Genomic DNA, 21,840 nt, shown 5'->3' with positions numbered 1-21,840 from the left:
AAGATATGCGTTACGAAAACCTCTCTGACCCAGTGTTAGGGTTAAATTGTGTCCCTCCCCAAAAAGATATGTTGAAGTCCTAATTCCCAGTACCTGAGAGTATGACCTTATTTGGAAATAGGGTCTTTACAGAGGTAATCAAGTTAAAAAGAGGTTGAGTGGACCCTAATCCAATATGACTAGTGTCCTTATAAAAGGGAGAAATTTAGAGACAGACATGCAGAGGGAAAACGATGTGAACACACACAGGGAGAACAACATATGACTGGAGTATACATCTGTGAGCCAAGGAACAGCAAAATTGCCAGTAAACCAAACCACCAGAGGCTAGCAAAGGGGCATGGAACAGATTCTCCCTCACAGCCCTCAGAAGGAACCAACCCCGCCCACACCTTGATCTCAGACTCTAGCCTCCAGACCTGTGAGCCAATACATTTCTGTTAAGCCACCCGGTTTGTGGTACTTTGTTACGGCAGCCCTAGCAAACTAATACAGCTGGGTTCCCCAATAGCGAAGAGAGCTCCACCCCAGCTTAGAAGGTTACTGGAAGGAAAGGATTGCACTTCTCTGTGTGTAGCTCCCAAGTCTTCAAGAGGAGAGCTTTTAAGTAACCCCTGAGATGCTCAGAGCCTGTCTGACTTCAAGGCTGACCTATCCTGCCGTTGGGAGATAGCTGCCCAGTGTATTCACCTGCCAGGGAAGCTCCCAGCTTGGCTGGGACCAGCTCCTGCATGTGCCACCACGTGGTTCTGGAGCCCTGGTAAAACCGCTTCCTTAAGGGAGCAGTCTACACTAGGGCAATCTGCTTTGCTCTCTGCTTTGTCAGCTTGGAACAGGGTGTTCCTGCCACTGAAACATAAGAGAAAGAGGGAAGGGAAGTGGTTCTGAGACTGAAGATTATCACTTGTCCTTGGCCCAGAACCTAGTCATACAGTTCAGTAAGCAAAACCCTTCTCTTGGGATTTCTTCCACCAATGTCCACTTATGGACATTGACAGGTGACAGCTTCCAGAAAATGGAAATGCCCACCCAGCCTTTCACTGGTACAAGGACATCTGCATGATGGTAGGCAGTCATATTTTTGTTGGTGCTTATGAGCATTTCTCTATACACTCAACCACAGGATAACAATAAAGTAATAATAACCCTATAGCACTTCCATATTCCTGCTGCCTTTCTTTTGAGGAGCTTAACGAGATTTGAGGAAATCGCATTACAGTATATCTTAAGGATGTTTCTGTGTCATGTGCTTCTTATCACTCTGGGGTGTCTCCTGTGAATTGTGCACTATCTACTGAGTGTTGGACTGGGGACTTTGCCTACATCAGCCAATTTAAGCCTTGCAACGACCCACAAGGGAGTTAGCATTAACAGCATCCTGCAGATGAGGAGACTGAAACTCTCCTCTGACAGATTGTGCCAGCATTTCAGGTGAGAACGTCCTGATCACACGGTATAGGGGTTGGGAGTCAGGCTGCCCCGAGCTTGAATCCTGAAGGACTGTGGATAAGTCACCGTTCATCTTGGAGCTTCAGGTTCCTCGTCGGAAACACAGAAATCACGTTTGTACCATATAGCAATGGTTTAACTTTAGCTGTACATTCAGATCACCTGGGAAGCTTTTGAAACACTGCATGCCCAGACCCCACCCAAGACCAATTAGACCAGAAGCATTGGGGGTTTATTTTAACCTTACTCCTCATCCCCAGAGGTTTCTCTCACAGTTCTGGAGGCCAGAAGTCCTAAATCAAGGTGAGGTTCTAGGGGAGAATCCTTCCTTGCCTCTTCCAGCTTCTGGTGGCTCCAGGAGTTCCTTGGTTTATGGCTGCATTATCGCCAGTCTCTGCCTCCAACCTCATGTTGCCTCCTCTCTGTCTTTTCCTTTTCTGTGTCTTTTAAGTACGCTTGTCATTAGATTTACAGCCCGTCCTCTTAATCTAGAATGATCTCATCTCGAGACCCTTAGCTTTCTTACACCTGCAAAGACGTTTTTTCCCAAATAAGATCACATTCGTAGGTACTAGGGATGAGGACTTGGATATATCTTTTTGGGGGTCACCATTCAACCCACTACCGACAACTTTCACTGTGTTTTCTGATTGCACTGGTTTAGGATCCAGCAGGAGATTCGAGATGCATAATCTCTCGGTCACACTAATGTCAAACTTTATGTCCTTTTAAAAGAGGTCAAACTCTGAAACCCAAGTGTGGGAAGTCCCAGGAGATTTGTAGCATCAGAGATGAAGGTGGACGTTTATAAACCTCATTTTAAAATAAGGAAACCTGGCAATGAAAGTTTACAACGCAGAAACAATCCAGTTCTTTTATAAAGAATGATGTAAGTGATACAACAGAGTTTGAATCAGGACCAAAATACTATAGTAGCTATAGAAACACAAACCAGAAATTTAAAAAATAAAAAAATTTAAAAGGTTATCAGAAAGATCAACTGATGTGTGTGAATGGGGCAGTTTAGATATTTATGTTCACAAACTCAAGTGAGAAAAGGAGAGTTGAAGAAAATGATGTCAAGAGGAATGGGTATTGGGGGCAAGGTGGGGAGGAGGAATGGGGGAAGGGGCTGGAACATGAAAAGGGGAAAAGTCTGCAGTGACCAGAATATTTCAGATAAGACCCACTGGTTTGATTTTTTTTTTAATCTTATTTATTTTGCTCATCTTCCTTCAAAAGCATTCAGCTGGATGTTCATTTCTGCTCTTGAGTTTTGATTACAGGAGTCCTCTGGTAAATCCTTCTCCCTGATCTCTCTCCAGCTCTTTGAAAGTGAATCCCTAATTATAGGCCATGTATAAGATTGACTAGATGAAATCAGCAGCTGTAGATATGACACCAGACTCGCAAAAAATCAACACACTGTCGCCATAAAAAGCCCAATTGTTAATTGCTTCTTTGGCATCTGGCTATGACAAAAACACCCTTTTGCTGTTTAATATCAAAAGTAAATGTAGTGGAAAGAACATCGGGCTAGCATTAGGGAGGCTAGGATTCTCGTCCTGGCCCTGCTGCTGAGCGCCTGTGGTTTGAGGGCAAAATATTTCATTTCTCTCAGGCCTCGGTGTCCTTATCCATAAAAGTGAGGACATGAAACCAAATTCTCACTTCCAGCTTAAAAATTCTATTCTGCATCTTGAAAATTCAGTGCACTTCTCATTCCCATCTAGCCTTTTCCCAAAACTTTATTTCACAACAACCTAACATAATTTTATAATTTTGTGGTGCGATCAGGAACCACACACGGGTTTAAGCATCTACATCATTTTCACTGTGCAGGCAGCACTTTTCCGGGCTTATTCAGAACTGAAGTTTGCTGTGAGGCCCCACAATTCCAACTGCTTTGGAAATGCAATCCGCCAGTGCTCCACGTTTAATGTTGCAGGGTTGTGTTTTATTCTTGAGAAGTCTGACCCCGGAATGTACATGAAGAGTCTGGAATAGGTACCATTTCAAACTCAGCCATGGTTGGCTGAAGACACAAGCTGAGGCTAGTGCATGAATCAGGGACTTGTGTCCTGGGAGGGGAGAGTGGGGCACAGCCAGCTGGCCCAGGGGCCTCCATCTGCACAGGATCAGAGAGGCATGAAGGCAGCTCAGGTCACAGCCCTGGCTATTACTTCATTTCCCCACCTCTGGTGCCCTCCCACCTTGCTCTGTTTGCTGGGTCCTTTGCCTCCTACATATCTGGGTTGCTGGGAGCTTTGCCCTCCTGCTTTCCTCTGCTTGCTGGCTCTGTAACTATCCTCTTTTCACCCAGTTGCTAACCCAAGTAGGACAACCTGCACTCGGGTTCATGAGGGTTCGCCTACTCATATTCTGGTCAGCCACAGCGCAGAGGCCATGTTTTTTGAGCCTCAAGATAGTTGTCCACATGCTGATAATTAAACTCAACACTTGCCTCTTGTGGGAAAGTCAAAGGGCAGATGGGGAAAGAAACCAGCTTTCCGCATTTAACTCCAGCTCCTGTATTTTAACTCAACAGGCTCTGTTTGGCAGCTATAAATTTCCTTGTTTATACCTTGCATGCATGTGGCTTATTGTATGAACTTTTGGTGTGTTCTGTGAAAGAACAAAGTAGCATTCATTCTCTTCATCTTTGGTGATCCAGTTATTGCATCTGTTTTGTTATCTCTTGCTAAGTAACAATCCACCCCAGAATTTAGTGGCTTAAAACAACAGTGCTTTATTTCTCACAATTCTGCAGTCTTGACTGGGCTTAGCTGGGCAGGTCTTCTGTTTCTCATGGTGTATGCTTCAATGGAAATATCAAAGATATTTTCACTCACATGCCTAGTTTCTCAGCTGGAATGGGTGAGCATCGCTTCACATGGCCTCTCCACATGGCTAGCTTGGGCCTCCTCACAGCATGGTGGTATCGGGGTAATCAGAGTAGACTTTTTACACTGTAGCAGGCTTCTGGTTTCTAGCTTCTCTTAAAGGCCTGAGTTGACACAGTGTCTCTTCTGCCACATTCTATTGGTCAAAGCAAGTCACAGGCCAATCTAGATTCAAGCAGAGGGGAAATAGCCTCCACCTTTTGGTGAGAGGAACGGTATGCCGGCATAGTGACCGAAGGAATTGATGGTGGCCATCTTTGAAGATTATCTACCATAGTCTCCCTGGTGATACATCTCTTGATTTATTGGTCTTCTCTTTTTATTCTTAATGGCATTATATTGTATAGGAACACAGGGCAGGCAGGAATTAGTCTCATGGCCTTAAACATAAAATCTTTTACCAGCAATTCCAGGGTGCTTTAGAAAGGCATTGCTGCCTCTGCCTGGGACTGTGAGATTGGACACATTACTCAAAGATTTCGTTGACTGCCTTGGGAAATGCAATAATGGCTGACATTAGTGGAGTGCTTGCTGTGGGCCAAACTCTACACTTATGCCTTTTTCATGTATCAAGTTATTAAATCAGAATAATCTTTCCAGGCCTGTACATGTAATTTCAGTGGCAGTTTCTGGGTTGGTTCAGGTGATAAAAATACAGCATGGCAAAGTTGGTACCAAAGATTCAAAAATGCTACCCACACTCAAGATCACCAGCCTCTCCCTTCATAGAAGCACTTATTCCCTTGAGATACTTATTATGCCTTCTCTTTTCCTTCCAGAAACCCTTTTGTCAATTTTATATTCCATTAATTATATGTTTGTCCCACTCTGGTCCCTTTCTAACCCCAAGCCTACCATCTTCCTGCAACTGATGCAAATCAGGAGGGACCCTTGAGGAAGGTCAGGGAACAGAGATCATCCAAGTAGAGTTGAGTCTGTTCTCTGAGTGGAGGAAGTTCTCTGTGACCACACACACAGCTGGTGCCCCCCACCCCCACCCCTCAGGGCAAAGAAATCAGGTGGAGGGAGGGCATAATGTAATACCTGGTTCTGTACTATGCCCACAGTGTACGTTCAGAAAACGTGTTAGGATAACAGCTATTATAATATTATTTTATGCAGGAATGTCAGTAAACCCAGAGCCAGTGCAGACCCTGAAAAAATCCTACTGAGGGAGCAGATAGCATTTTACTATATTGCATTTGTGTATTTTTCACAGCTTTACTGATATATAATTACATACCATAAAGTACATCCACTTAAAGTGTACAATTCAATGGTTTTTAGCACTGTTACAGAGTTGTGAGCCATCAACTTGAATCTAATCTTAGAACATTTTCATCACCCCAAAAAGAAATTTTGTTCCTATAGCAGTCATTCCCCTTACCATCCCACTCCCCCAGCCTTAGGCCACTAATGCGCTTTCTGGCTCCATAGATTTGCCTATTCTAGATATTCACATAAATGGAATTATACAATGTGGCCTTTGGTGACTGGCTTCTTTCACTTAGCTTCACTTATCTACTTCACTTATCTCATATAAATGATGGCTGAACTTTTAAATTGGCATTTCTTCACTATATTTTTTTCCAGGATCCTAAACACTTCAAATCAGAGAAGACAGGACGAGGGCAGTTAAGAGAAGGCTGGAGAGATAGTCATCAGCCCATCATGTGTTCCTACAAGCTGGTGACCGTGAAGTTCGAGGTCTGGGGGCTTCAGACCAGGGTGGAACAATTTGTACACAAAGTAAGTGAACAAACAGCAGTTCCTGGGCTGTGGACAAAGTAACTGTCCTTACTGTAGGCTGGAGTGCACGATGCACAACAGATGCGCAAGTGCTGAGCCGACACGAGGTCACTCCGTCTAGAAAACACTGCCTTCATGGAAATGCATTTTACACACGAGTTTAGTTTTCTTCCACTAATAGATGTTTTACATTTCATCTCTCATTCTATGACCTCCATGTCTGTTGGGTAAGTATATTCAGGAAGTTGGGCTTTCAACACATAGTCCTCCCTTTGGCATCAGGCTAATCTAGTTCCAGGCAGAGGTACTTTTACTGGGTACTTGGGTACTTGGGTTCCAGGCAGAGGCATGGGGCTTATCTGTGTGCAGCCCCCAAGGATAATTCTCACTCAAAAGATCCTGCAAATGTAGACACCTAAGGCAGAAGATGCCCCAAGAGACAGAACAAGAAATCCCAGTGGTCCCGTTAGATGGTGCACCTCAGCATTCTGCTCATTTAATAATTCTGTTACCAAAGAATTATTAACAACCTCAAAACACAGATTTCAACTATATACCCATTTTGGCTACACATGTTAATTTTGTAGCAGGAACCCACTTGCTGATGATATGTTTGTGAGGAGTTTCTAACATGACCCTTATCCTCATGGAAAACAATGGGAAATGCAATGTTGACCGTTGCCCTTTGTAACTCCTCCCATTTTCATAAAAATAAATACTACCCAAGCTGTCTCTACATTCCAAATAGAATGGATATCTGTTTATTTTTCCACTAAAAATTGATAAAGAATAGCTTTCTGAAATTCTTTTGGGGGCACTGAAATTTAACCTTAATGCCCTGAGCTTTTTATTACTTAGATGCATTTGTCTACTGAGATTGGGAGACACTTGACAATAAAAATGTATAAAACTTGGGGCCGGCCCGGTGGCGCAAGCGGTTAAGTGCGCGCGCTCCGCTGCGGCGGCCCGGGGTTCGCTGGTTCGGATCCCGGGCGCGCACCGACGCACTGCTTGGTAAGCCATGCTGTGGCGGCGTCCCATATAAAGTGGAGGAAGATAGGCACAGATGTTAGCCCAGGGCCGTCTTCCTCAGCAAAAAAAGAGGAGAATTGGCGGATGTTAGCTCAGGGCTGATCTCCTCACAAAAAAAAAAAAAAAAAAAAAAAAATGTATAAAACTTGAATTTAGGTCCAAGAAATAAATTGAACTTGGGCTCGTGGTAATAGCAGACTCTGAATCAAATTTGAGACAGAGAAGTATGCTGATCTCCTGCTGAGCTCCAGAACCCATTCTGCCCAATCAGAGGTGGGGACCAAGTGCGACATACAGAAATCAAGTTCTGGGACCTCCTGTTTTCCTGCTGTGTCCCAGTTATTAAGCAGGAAGCCAGTTGGGGCTCCCAGAGTAAATATTCTCCAGCCTTAACTCTGTGTCTATCTCAGGCTGTATCTTTCTTGACTGCCTACAACATCCCCCTTTTATTTTTTATTTATTTATTTTTTTGCTGAGGAAGATTTGCCCTGAGCTAACATCTGTGCCAATCTTCCTCTAGTTTGTCTGTTTTTTTACACTTATTTATTTTTTTAATTTTAATTTTTTTATTTTTTATTTTATTTTATTTTTTTTGGTGAGGAAGATTAACCCTGAGCTAACATCTGTTGCCAATCCTCCTCTTTTTGCTGAAGAAGATTGGCCCTGGGCTAACATCCATGCCCATCTTCCTCTACTTTATATGTGGGACACCTGCCACAGCATGGCTTGATGAGCGGTGCATAGGTCCATGCCCAGGATCTGAACCTGCGAACCCCGGGCCACCTGAAGCAGAGCGTGTGAACTTAACCACTATGCCACCGGGCCGACCCAATCTTCCTCTATTTTGTACATGGGTCGCCACCAAAGCATGGCCGCTGATGAGTGGTATAGGTCCGTGCCCAGGATCCGAACCCAGGCTGCCCTTGTGGAACATGCCAAACTTAACCATGAGGGCACAGAGCTGGCCCTCCTTTTATTTTTTTTTAACCCAAAATGATCTTCTCTCACTAGGGCCACTACCGTAGTGCATGTTATTATTTCCTCCTCTCAGAAAGCATATTTAGATTGCCACAGTGCTCACTGTGTTTCTTTTCTCCAAGATCACTTTGGCTACTTTTGAGAATCTATTTCTTTAAAATACCTGTAACAAGTACTCTCTAGTAATAGGCATTCCCATTGCCCATTTCCAAATATAATGAAGTGCTATCAACGCCCAGAAACACACCTGCTTTGGCACATGAGTTGCTAATGAGTATCTGAGGCTAGCATTTGCATGGGTTTAAAGTGCCAGGGATGCCTTTCTCTGAACACCTTTGTTTTTTTTTTAAGAATCTGTTCACAGTTAAGGGAAAAAAATGTTCAAAAGCGAGCCATTAGCACATTATTGAATTCTTGTTTCCAGCAGACAGCTGTGTTGTGCTTAATGTAATAGGGTATATTTACGGATGCCTCAATGCTAGTCTTTTGATTTCCATGAATTTGACACACTCAGCACTCAAGTGTGTATGGCTTCGTGTTGTTTCTTATTTTCACTATGTGTTTCCTCCTTCCAAATCATAAAAGCCTCACTAGATATTCAGAAGCCTGGAGTAATAAACACTTCATTATAAATGCTTCCCTTGTTTCTGCAAATTCACCAAATTAAAATCCTTCGTTTATTGAAACATGCTTGAACCTTCCACAAGAGGTTTCTGACAATTGCTGGATTTGTTTGGCAGGAAGAAAGGAATGTTGGAAGGATAGTGTGAGAATCCAAGAAACATAAAAAGGCATATTTATAGAGGACACAAAAGAATACCATGAAAAAAAAGCACATGAACAGTGTTACACACACACACACCCACACACACACACTGATATATATTATTTTTCTTAGTCTTCCATTGCCATTATGTGCACCATAAGAAACAATTTCATTCCTTTTGTCTCCAGTCAGTCTTATCATTCCCATTATGTTCTTTTCTAGTTCAGGTCTCTTATTTTATCTCTTTCAATAATAGTTGATGAAACTGCTTTTTTTTTCCTTCTATTACATGAAAGTCAAGCCTACAAACATTTATTTATCTTGTATTCCACACCTTCATTTATTAAAAAAAAAATTTTAACCAATATTTAGGATATTTCACCTAAGAAGAGAGAGTGTGAAGTGTTTTTGCTTAGAAGTGACTTGCTGCCCAGAAAAATGTTCTTGATTTCCGACATTTATGACCTCCTGGCATCAGTGAGACATACCCTTCCACAAATGATAAGTAGAACCAGTTTTAGGGAAAGATGAATGAAGAGAAAAATCTCAAGGTGATTAGCCTAGAGACTCATTCCAATCACTGCTGTGTGACTGCCAAGTAGTTGTCATGAGTTTGTACATACCCCCAGCCTGACTTTCAAATAAGATGAAGAGATTAATTTACAGCAAGTATATGCACACCATTGAAAGGGCTGAGGGTGGGCCAGCACAATATCTGTGTATGTCAGCCTGTAATTGTCATCACATATGGACAGAGGGATGAAGACATTTGTAATTGCCACAATTGTTAGAATTGGGAACAATCTATTTTCCAGAGTGTTTTCATCAAACATGGTGTTATTTCAACCTCCTTTTACTTTTTTAGGTGGTCCGAGATATTCTGCTGATTGGACATAGACAGGCTTTTGCATGGGTTGATGAGTGGTATGGTAAGTCATCTTCCCTGAAATAACTTGTAGAGCAAGTTCATAACATGTTGACTTGAGCTTTCCATCCATCTGGCTTCAACTGCTACCTAGAAAGACAACAGAAAGAAAGGCAGGGCAACTGCTTCCTGGATTGGAAATAGCACTGTCCACAGAATATAATGAAGAAGAATGTAATGATAGAAGCTTGGTCTAAAATAACCACAATACTTAGTGATTGCCTAAGGAGGACCTCAGTATGTTTGATGCTGGCATACCTGATAACACAGGGCTCCATAATTCTCTATTGGATGGGTTTCAAACCCATCCTAATTTATCCCAAATGTCAATTCAAGATCAAAGCTGTCTGAAGCATCATAGCAAGTGAAAGCAGTCCTTTGATTTAGAGAACACTTGAAACACTCTTTCACCAAAAACATAAAGATTCTGCAATAATTCAAGGGCAAAAGCATAGGTGTCACCTTAATCCTAACTGAGACTATTGTTCTAGCTTTTTTTTTTTTTCATGATTTGAGAAGAGTTCAGCAAGTTCTACACATTTCCAGTAAATGGAAACAAGGTTTGCTTCATTCCATGATGGATGGACCACCCTTCCCAGATTCTCAGCACTATCGTTTTGTCCACGTGAATACCCTGCATTCCCAGAATCAGTCATCAGAGGCTGGTGTCCTTGACTATAAATAGAAATGAACATGCCCAACTGGTGACTTGGGTTAGATCAGATTGTCTAATGAAAGGCCCTTCTCCTTGGTCTTTTCCTAAGTCAAATTGAATTTGTTCTGAATGTAACCTAGATTGTGTTTTGGTGCTTTTCTGTCATTGTTCCACCATTTCCCTCCCTCTTAGCGGAAGGTATCAAATTTAAAGTGAAAAGATACACTGGACTGAATGGGCAAAGACAGTGATTGTTATTAATGTTGTTAGCTGTTTCTGAGCCACATTTAAAAAGACATGGTTCCGTAGGCTGTGGGCTTTTTACTTTTTGCAGTTTTCCCAGATCCGCATCTTCTGAAGAGCAAATGCTTCTTCCTGGGTTTGCCTAAATTCAGACCTCTGAAAGAGATCCTTTTGAAAGATCTTAATTTACTCTCTCTTATCACACACCTCCCCGAGGCTGCTCACACACAGCAAGTGTACTGGCTTGCCGCTTCGTCATGACATCTCCCTAAGACCTGTCTGTTTGTGGGTGTCTCTTCTGACGCAGGTGGAGGGAGAGTCTCCTGTGATTACTTCCCCTGATCATTAAACAAGTCTTTCTCTTTTTTCTGGGGAGCTTTTCTTAGATTCTTACAGGGAGCACAGACCCCAAAAAAGGTTAAGAACTGCCAGTCTCTCCCAACTTGCATTCCTCCAAGCTCGTGGTGTCCTTGCCTCCAACACTCAGGGAATATCAAAAGGATATTCAAAGAATAATAGGCTCAAACTGATTAGACGTTTGGCAAGTGAACAGGGACCTGAAGGGCCAAAACTCTGCCACTTTGAAGACCATGAAACAGGGCACTTGAATAGAGTTCTCTCTAGTGCCAGGATGCCATAGAAGACTTTTCAGAAAAGGCAGCATCAAAAAGGATAGCTGGGTCCTGATTAAGAGGACAAAACACTGCAAGCCTGTTGATCAGAAAAGACAGTTTGGGTAGAGACAGGACACAGAAAGAAAAAAATGTGGGCAGGCATCTAGTAAGTGAAGGGCTGCGGTACAGAGGATGGGGGCCAACTCTTTTCTGTCTCAGCTGAGCTTGGGGCAGGGAAGAGACTTAAAGACCTTTAGTCCAAAAAAAAAAAAAACCCCAAACTCAGGCTGTTACAGGGCCAGAGCTAGAATAATGCATCAAAGGAAACTGGAGATCTCCAGTCCTAGAGACCTTTAAGAAGAGAACCCTTACCTATTTACTTATGATGGGTTAGGTGGAGACAGGAACAACTCAAGGAGTCTATTGACAAAAAGCCCTTTCTGTATCTGAGTGCAGAAAAACAGCAAGTGGTTTAGTAGATGTAGATCTACTCCCCAGAGAAGGTCTCCACCCCCTATATACACAATCCTAGCCCCAACCAAAACAAGCAGCCTTTTCACTCAGCAAGGGGTCCGAGAACCACCCCATCAATTTCATGTAAATTACTGGCATCACTGCCAGCTGAGCTCCTTGCCGGGGAAACTGTGGCTCCTTCATTACACAGATGCAGACTCTCAGTCAGTCAAATAAATGGAAATGGCCCTGCCCACAGAGTGCCTTCTCAGTCCTGCTCAAGGGAATGCTGGAGACTGTGGGCCTTTCAGGTAAATGAGTGTGTCGCTGTCCCCCAGGATAGCCCTTCAGTTTTGGGTACCTGCAGTTGCTTATTTTTCTTTGGTCTGTACAGGCTCAGTGAGGCTCTCATTACTAAACACGGACAAGGTCCAAAGTAAAGAAATCCTTGCCTATTGCTTATAGCTCTGGTTCTCAAAGTGAGGTCCCTGGACCAGCAATATTAGCATCCCCTGGGGGCCTGTTAGAAATTCAAATTCTCAGGCCCCACGCCAAACCTACTGAATCAGATACTCTGGGAGTACAGCCCAGCAATCCGTGTTGTAACAAGCCCTGCAGATGATTCTGATGCTTACTAAAGTATAAGAACAACTTTAAATCAGATTAGATTGCAAGGACAGTTTAATTAACTCAGTCCAAACAGGTTAGACTAGAGAATGGTAGATGTCTTCAGGGCCAACTGCTAAACTCTAATGCTTTGTGAGAATTGGAAAAAGGCACCCCTCCTGGACAGATTCAGCAGGTGCTATCGGCTTAGGGTGGAATTTTAGCCCCATTGACCTCCTGGGCTGTGTGTTCATACTGTGCATAAACTATATACCCTTATGCAGTGGCATCCCTAGATGTCTTGCTGCCTAATTAGACTCACCACCTCCAGTGCTCAATTAAGAGTTTAAAAAAAAAAAAAAAGGATATAGTAGATGATGGTGATCTTTTCTTGCCCAAGGGTTAATTTTGTATCTTTTCTCAGTTTCAGCATTTGGCTGCCACATAGCTATTTCCCCAAACAGATTTTATTCTACTCATGTTCATTATAAAGTGTTAACCATTTCCGCTGTTGGAGGAGTTGAGTTTGTCTTTTAAAGCCTTGATTGGTCTTTATCCATGAGCCTTGGGTCTCTCCTGCATGACTGGAACACTAATCAGAGAAGAAACACCACCACATTTCAGAGATGGGGTGAGAGGCCTATAAAAATAGGCATCCCAGCTTCACAGAAACATGGTTTTGCTGTCATAAATTTGACAGTATTCTGAGAGAGGAATACAGAGGATTGCCAGAGGCAGGCTGTGATTAAGTGGAACCTCATGAATGTCTTTGAAATCCTGACCCTTCCAAAAAGGTATGGGCGGTAGTTCTTGCTAGTATGGATGAAACTCCCACATGAAAGTGACTTGGAAATCATTCTGGAGTCTCCAGAGAAGGCCTAACCACCAAGCAAGCTCCAGGTAGAGAAATAGGCCTGCTTAGGGACTAGCATTGGTTGGTTGAGTTCGCCAAGCCAGCATTTTCCAATGGCCTCAGGCTTCCTGAAATATGAACTTGAGTATCCTGGCTCTTGGGCAACATTTCATGTGTGTGCCTATGTTCATTTTTCTGGGGAGAGAGCTCATAGCTTTCCACCAGGTTTTCAAAGGGATCTGTGACCTCCTCCACCTCCCCAAATTAAGAACTATGGAAAAAAAATCACAATTGTAGATTACATTTCTGGATCTTAGTGGTCTGAATCACATGGAAAGGGTATGCACCAAGCCTTGGATTGGCTACTTTCCCTACAAAAAGGTGGACCCATCCCTAAGCTATTCATAACAAGCATGTATTGAATTTATAATCATTTTAAAGAGTTTAGAAACAAAAACAAGCTCTTGCCAAAGGATGGCCACCGTTTTGCTAGAGTCAAAAGAATATCAAATCTAATTCATGGGGGCCAGCCCGGTGGCATCGTGGTTAAGTTCGCGAGCTCAGCTTCAGTTGCCCAAGGTTCGCAGGTTCAGATCCCAGGTGCGGACCTATGCACCGCTCATCAAGCCATGCTGTGGTGGCATCCCACATACAAAATAGAGGAAGATGGGCACAGGTGTTAGCTCAGGGCCAATCTTCCTCAGCAAAAAGAGGAAGACTGGCAACAGATGTTAGCTCAGGGCTGATCTTCCTCACCAAAAAAAAAAAAAAATCTAATTCATAATTGCTGGAGCCTCCCCCACCCTCACCCAACTACTTGTTCAAGACTTCCATTTTGACTTAGAGTGAAAAAAAATTACTTCTGTTTAGGTGAGGAGCCTGGAAATGGAAAGAAAAATGTTTGTAGAAGGAAATAAAACATAATGTGCCATTGGACAGGTCATGGAATTAGCATATAGACTTTTTATTAAAATTTTAACTGCTGTAGCTGTGCAATACAATGAAGGAAAATTCTTGTTTGCAGACATTTTGTTCCATAGCATTTGTGGTTTCTCTGTATGTTCTATTCTAAAGGCCTTTCAAATATATGATCTTGCCTCCACTTCCTGTGAAATCAACCTGACAGCTTTAAAAATAAAATGAGTGATAGAAAATTGCCACCATCAACAAAGTTGAAAAACTAGGCAACATGTGTGGCCAACAGAGGATTAATATCTATAGTATATAAAGAGGGGCTATAAATAAAACATCCAACAACTCAATAGAAAAAAGCTAAAGAGTATGAATAGGTAAATCATAGAAGAAGAAATGCAAATGGCCTATAATCTTACCACTAATCACAAGAAATGTAATGAAAATAACAAGAGGATACAACATTTGTCTATCTGATGGCAAAAAGAGAATGATAATACCCAGCTTTGGATGGGTGGGACAACAATTTAACAGTTTCCGTAAAAATAATAAGTACAAATAACCTATGACCCAGCAATTCCACTTCTAGAAATGTATTTTTAAGGAATATACATGTGCTCATGAATATAGGTACAAAGCTATTTAGTACAGTGTTGTTCATAAAAGCAGAAAATTAGTCTCAGTGTAAATGTCCATTAACAGGAATATCGTCAAGTAAATTATGATACACTCATACTATGAATATTATGTGCAACAGTTACACAGAATAAGATAGTTCTGTATGTACTGGCATGGAAATAGGTACATTTTCTATCAGTGGAAAAAGCAAACCAGAACAATATGTATAGTATAGTATACTATAGTGTGATTCCATAAGTGTAAAAATAAATGAGACTTTGTATGTGTGTGTAGTAACATACATATGAATTCATAGAAAAAGAAATCTGGCAGCTTGTGCCTCAAACTCTTAACAGTGGTTATCTCCAGAAAGAATAGGTTTGGTGGGGGAGGTTCAAAGGAGTTAAACTCTTTTCTCTATGTAATCTAGTACTATTTGAATTATTTCTATGGAATATAATTCATGCCTTACTTGAGTGAGTCAATAAGTAAATAATAATTGAAACCCATATTTTATAAAAAAGTAGAAAATGGTTGAAGCGGACCAGGGCTCATATAGTTGAGGTGTATTTTGCTTTTTATTGAGAACCTTTAGTTCATGGTTTAGGATATCGAAGAAGATTCCTCAATTAACAAATCCTGTGGGTCCAGAGCTTCTTTGTCAAAACTGGTTCTACTTTGGCCGATTCAGGTTGACCTTCACATGCTGGGATAGGAGACTGGGATCTGCTCTCTCCTCACCCGAAGGAGGATGAGAAAGAGAAGGAAAGAAATGGTCTCACAAGAGGGCAAAGAAAGGAAATCTTGTTCCACTGAAGTGCAGTAAGGAGGGCATTTATACCCCCAGAATACTTCCCAGTGCCGATTATATCAGTCAGCCTCTGATAGCCAATGTCAGAGAAATTAGGCTGTACCTTTCTTATCAGAAGAAATACCATACTAGTTCCAATATTCTCTTAAATCAGGCGGTTAGCCTAGTGTTATTTGTTTAAGAAGCCTTTAAGAAACCTTATTAAGAAAAGTAAATTATGACTTTTCAAATCTCTAAATTAAGGGGTGATTATTTATCAGTTTATTTGCAAAATAATTGACATAGAATCCTTTAATTAAGAGTTTCTCTGATACACTTAAGCACTTGTTTGCTGGAAGCAAAGAGATCTGAACCTAAATTGTTAGAAGTCACTCTGATCATTGAAAATCAATCAGTAATGAAGATGAATCATCTCTGAAAATGTAATCTATCATTGGGCACGTGTAATTGAATTTACTAAAAAATTGATTCATATATAGATTTTGAGGTAATATACTTTGCAGAAGCAAGACATACTGCATTTTACCAGATAATCTGAACAGGAACATTTTCACTTGATTAGGCTTTCCATAAATTACCAGGAATATTGAAAATGTTTATATCATTTCCATAAGCATGTATGGTATGTGGGGATAGTTCAGGATTTAGATATATTTTCCTTCAGCATCAGCAGGGACCAAATTATCATCTTTTAGAGAACCACTTTACTAGAAATGTTCATTCTTATGTGGTCTAATTGGGAGATTTTTTGTCTTTTAGATGAAATTTTCTGAAACTTTGTTTCTTAACTCTTCATTAAAAAAAGAAAACCAGGGATCATGTTTCTAGAATGGGCAGAAATTCTAGAAAAGTCTATTTTCTCCTTACCAATTCCAAATTGATGGTATCCATCTTCTAATAACCTCAAATAATAGATTTTTAAATAATGTTCTTTCTTATACACAAGTAGTGCATATTTGATGTAGAAAATATAGATAAGCAAAAAGAATAACATGAAAATTGTCTATAATCCCAACTCCTCAAAACAATCACTTAATATTTTGAAATGTATCTTTTCAGTCTTTTTTAAGTGTATATAATGCTTTTCTGACAAAAATGATTTCATATAATATGTATAATTTTTTTACTTTTTATTTAACAATACAGGTATACCAAGGACATTTCTCTGTAGTGTTAAGTATCCTTCCAGGGGCTGCCAGTGGCGCAGCGGTTAAGTGCGTGTGCTCTGCTGCGGCGGCCCGGGGTTCGCAGATTTGGATCCCGGGCACGCACCAATGCACTGCTTGTAAAGCCATGCTGTGGCGGCGTCCCATATAAAGTAGGGGAAGATGGGCACGGATATTAGCCCAGGGCCAAGCTTCTTCAGCAAAAAAGAGGAGGATTGGCATCAGATGTTAGCTCAGGACTGATCTTCCTCACCAAAAAAAAAGAAATTCTTCCACATCATTTTTAAAAGTAGCATAGTACTACCAGTCCTCTGAGTTGTTTTCAATTTTTCACTATTATGAACAAGGCAGTAATGAGTATCTTTGTTGTTAAATCCTTCTTCACATCCATAAAATTGATATATCTTTGAAAGCACACAGTCACACAGTTTAAGCCCTTCTCTTAACATTGCGCTAATTAAAGATAAAGAATGATTACTGTTGGAATTATCTAGAACAAAGAAACTAAAACGCCTTTGTTTTTGTTTTCCAAATTATTGTCATACCAGTGAGGGGGAGAAAGAAAGTATCTAATGAATATATGTATAGAGAAATTTCTTTAAATTTTAAATTTTTACCTTAAAATGACCTCAGTCTTCATTCCAGGTGTATTTGTGTTTAAGAAATTTTGATAACCAGCTGTTGAAATTAAAGGGATTGTGTTGAAAGACTGTGTTATTACTGTTAACTAAGATGCATTTGTTCTAATCACAAAACAGCATCTCTCTATGGCTTTCCAGTTACCTCCATTTTCTAAAAGAAAAGCATGCTCTTTGCTTGGCCAGACTGCTACTTAACATTCTTGATACTTGCATTGCTTATGGACAGCATTCTTGATTGATGGTTTTGGGGTGTGGGGGGATCATCAACTAAATAAAATAGCCCAGGTCTGGATTTAGAGCTGCCCTCCATCTTGGCCCCAGACCGCACTGAATTAAATCATAACCTTCTGGCAAGTCTGCCCTTTGGAAATGAAGAGACTCTCACATGACACACATGCATCCATATAAAAAGACACCAAACCACATGATGCAGACAATACTTAAGGAAAAATTCCAGCCGTGAATACCTGCTCTGAATCCCCGCCAGGCTAATTAGTGATCAAGGGTCGATTATCCAATTGTTCAGCATAGTTTCATTATAAAGAGAGATGAAGTTAAATTCTGCCACGAGAGCAACAGAGGAATGCCTATCTGGGAAAATTGCTGATAAAATGTTATAAAATAACCAAGAAGTGGAGGGGGCGTGGAGGATAAAAGAACAGAAGTATTTGAAGTGGGAGTAATTGCTATTTTTATGCATTTCACATACTGAAGATGGATGGGTTCTTTGTTTAAGGATTTTATCAGATGGATTTAGACAAGATATCTCAACCTCGGTACTACTGACATTTTGGACCAGATAATTCTTTGGGGGGAGGGGAGTCCTGTGCATTGTAGGATGTTCTGCAGCATCTCTGGCCTCTGCCCACTAGATGCCAGTAGCACCCCCATCCCAGTTATAACAACCAAAAATGCTGCAAAATTGTCCTCCGTCAAGAACTACTGGATTAAGAGATCATTATCCTGAAATACTGAAAAACTGCAGACTTGGGCCAAAAAGCATAATATCGTGTGCCATTTTATTTATAGATCAGTGTGGGTGGAAGTAATGCCAGCCATCTTCAAGCTGTTAGGCTAGACTTGAAGTTCAGGATAGACCTGCACTCTCTGACACCCTGCGTTCTGTGCAAAAATACATCTCTGTGTGAACACTGCACTAAATCTCACTTGTTCCAATGAACATCATTTCTCTGCCTTCTACATCATGTCTCCTATCATAGCGATGAAGTGTCCGTTCTGTTGTTGAATGCATTGATTTAAAGAATTTCCAATCTATTTTGAAAGGTATATGGAAGGTAAGTATTGAACCAAACAAACCTGACCCTGTCCCTGAATGATCTTCTAACGATGCTTTAGGAGATCTCAAGCTACGGCACTGCTCATGTGCTAATAGTTTCTACCCATCTAGCTCACTTGACAAGAATCACCCCTAAATAATTTCCACTCTTCTCTGTTCTAAGACTATGTTGACTTAACTTGCACTCACTCCCCCTTTGGCTGGTTTAGCTAACTTTATGATGTACTCTTCATCAAGTTAGTGAACTCCCCGCTTTGTAAACTTCTCTTTGGCTTCTGCTAAGCTAGCATCTTTCCCTAAAGCCTCCCCCATTGAAAGTTTGCATTTAATAACGGAAGTTGCCAACGTCTTGACCTTCTTTCAGATATGACAATGGATGATGTTCGGGAATACGAGAAAAACATGCATGAACAAACCAACATAAAAGTTTGCAATCAGCATTCCTCCACTGTGGATGACATAGAGAGCCATGCCCAAACAAGTGTATGTAGAATTTTTAAAACATGTTGCCCACCCTTTAGCAAACGTACACATAAACTGATCTTTGAGATACTGTGAATGCCCAATTCTCCAGCTTCCACAAAAAGCATCATCATGCAGAGGCTGTCAGTGAAGAACCTGAGCCGGGTCTAAATTGGACAGTGTCACCTCTTGCTTCCAGATAGTCCAATTCTTTAAAGCCGCTTGACCTGGGCGTTGTTTCAGTCATAAAACCAAGAACACGGAGAGTGGAAACATTTTGTGGTGCTAGCGAGCGGCCTGTACCATAAGAGAACAGAGGGGTAAAAACAGATGTCACAGAACATCATGCCAGTAACTTTTAAAAACATAGTTAACACTCAGTTATTCAATCGAGGGAGGGCTTCCTGCTCATCTGGTATTTTAGGTTTCTTTACATTTGCTTTGAAATGCTTTCTATTTGACCCATGCTGGGATCTCGGTGGGTGCTAGCTTGAGCCCACATGTCTGTGAGCCCAAGGCCCCAGAATAATACATATAAGATTTTTAAGAAATTCAGCATGTAGTTAAAGAAAACTGAGAGATGGCTGTTGTAAATGGATACTTTGGAATTGTGAAGACCTTTTGGCTGCACTTTGGACATTTTCAGTTAAGTTTTCAGAACATGTCTTTGGAACGTGCCTTGCAAGGCTCATGTGCTGCTCTTGGATGCATGTAACTGCCCTGAGGTTGAAATGGCCCTGACTCTTCCTCCCCATTTTGCATGTAGTGACTGGATTTGCAGAACACTGTTCGGACAAGACTTAACTGAGGTGTTCCTCTCTATGCACAGGCCAATCCCAACAGGACCTCCCCCTTCCTCTCTCCCTGTTCTACAGTTAGACATGCTCCTTAAGGAAACTGTCCTTGAGTTTCCATAACTTTCTATTACCTATTCTTCTAGGAATGTTAGACACCAGTTTCCCCTCAGCTGCTCTCTGAAAGCTGCTCACTATAAGTATGACCAGAGGAAGCCAGAGGAAAGGGGGAGCCGCCACATGTCCAAAAGACACCCTCACAGTGCTTTTCTCATTCTAAGTTCATACAGCTTTCAGCTTAAGGCTCTTTGCTTGGTTTTCTTTCCGTTTTACTGTGATTGTTACTATTAGAAAGTCAGTTTACTATGTAGACGGTGGTACCTAGAATGGCTCTCCCCATGGGAAAGCCCATGCATTCTCTGGCTGCAACTCACAGTTGTTCCCATGACTTCAGTATAAGAGATGTCTATCTCCTCAGAAGTTATACCAAGTGGTTATTTTGAATGCTAATGACATTTCCCTTATTTGGAATTCCATCAAATTGAGGATCATTTATTTTTCCATTGTCTTTCTTCTCTATCATAATGAAAAACAGTTGAAATCAAGAGTGATGGACAGCAGGTCCATCACAAATAAAAACTGCTTGGGTGCTCAATAAATTCAAATAATCAACCTGAGTAGGGACAAATTAGATTGAAATTGTGCAAAATTAATATCCATGAACATGACAGTAGAGAAACAACAGTCTCCTTTTCAGCTGAGCAGTTTCAATGCCTTCAAGAAGGAAACTTCTGAGACTCGAAGCGAGTGTAAAATCAAAATTCTCTACTGTGGATGATTTCTGCCCCCTGCTGGATGTGTAGGGTAGGGTGCTCTTTTCAGCCACTTGTTTAAAATGTCTGATTTTTCAGAGATGATATCCATTTATTATAGCAGAAACATACCCTGATTCACTGAAATTTTTCTGTCTCAACTTTATTTTGAAATACCTCTTTTTTTAAAACTTAATCTCATTTCTTAGCTTAATAGTCTTAGTATTTTTTAAAATGTGATAAGTTTACATGTACAATTTTTCTTAAATTCTGAATTTTATATTAACACAGTTATAATTTTTTATTTCCTTTGTAAAAACTCTTCCCTTTCAGAAAATTTCAGTAATTGTTCCCAGGAAATCCTCTTAAGGATTTTGTTTTTTGAAAAATATTTCTGGTTTGCTCATATGTTATGATATAACCTAATATATATAAGACCTAATGATTAATACTATCTTATGAATATTCATTCCATGGTTTATATTTCCAAAGTGACTGTATTGTTTCATGCTGGTTTATATCATCTAAGGAAGGTTCAACTACTAAGTTGATGGGAGAGGACAGGAAGAAAAATGAGTCTCGGGGAAGATACAGCAGATGTGGAAAATCCATGGGCAGCAGATTTCATCTTTTACTCAAGGACAAGCCCTTACACCTCCACCCAGTGGTTTTTCTAATAAGCCCAGTTATCTGTTTCCCCTATTACCAGCAAATAAAAATGGCAAAGGATGCCAGAGATAGCCAGACTGAGAGTAATCATCATCCTCATCATCAACATCAGCATCATCAGGTTCCTGAGTGTGAGAGAAGAGATGTCAAACTATAAACAGCAAGTCGGCCCCAGGAAAGAAGTCACCACTGTATTGTAGCACAGGGATATACTTTCAGTATATTATGTCTAAAAGGTAGTAAGTGTGTATAATACATTAAATACATGAGAGAAAGATGTACATTTAAAAGGATTTTTTTTTTTTTTTACTTTCTCAATAAGAACATTTCAAGTATTTGGAAAATCAACATAATCCTGTTATAGGCATATTTCACAATGCCTGTTAAATGAGGCATCACTGAATTTATTTCTTAAAAGCCAAATAATGCTTT

The 21,840-nt window shown here is 40.8% G+C and overlaps 1 protein-coding gene across 1 annotated transcript in view; it reads left to right on the top strand.

Moving 5' to 3' along the window:
* The window catches only part of PITPNC1 (phosphatidylinositol transfer protein cytoplasmic 1), a 237,507-nt gene that overhangs the window by 214,283 nt on the left and 1,384 nt on the right, over positions 1 to 21,840 (top strand). Inside the window, exons 7-8 of the mRNA XM_058561399.1 lie at positions 5,946 to 6,101; positions 9,743 to 9,806. Coding sequence (XP_058417382.1) covers positions 5,946 to 6,101; positions 9,743 to 9,806 — 220 coding nt within the window. The remainder of the gene's footprint in view (positions 1 to 5,945; positions 6,102 to 9,742; positions 9,807 to 21,840) is intronic.

The sequence above is a fragment of the Diceros bicornis genome, chromosome 18, assembly GCF_020826845.1.
Source record: "Diceros bicornis minor isolate mBicDic1 chromosome 18, mDicBic1.mat.cur, whole genome shotgun sequence".
NCBI classification, from domain to species: domain Eukaryota; kingdom Metazoa; phylum Chordata; class Mammalia; order Perissodactyla; family Rhinocerotidae; genus Diceros; species Diceros bicornis.
Note: the sequence above shows the minus strand (reverse complement) of the source record. Positions and strands in the feature narration are given on the sequence as shown.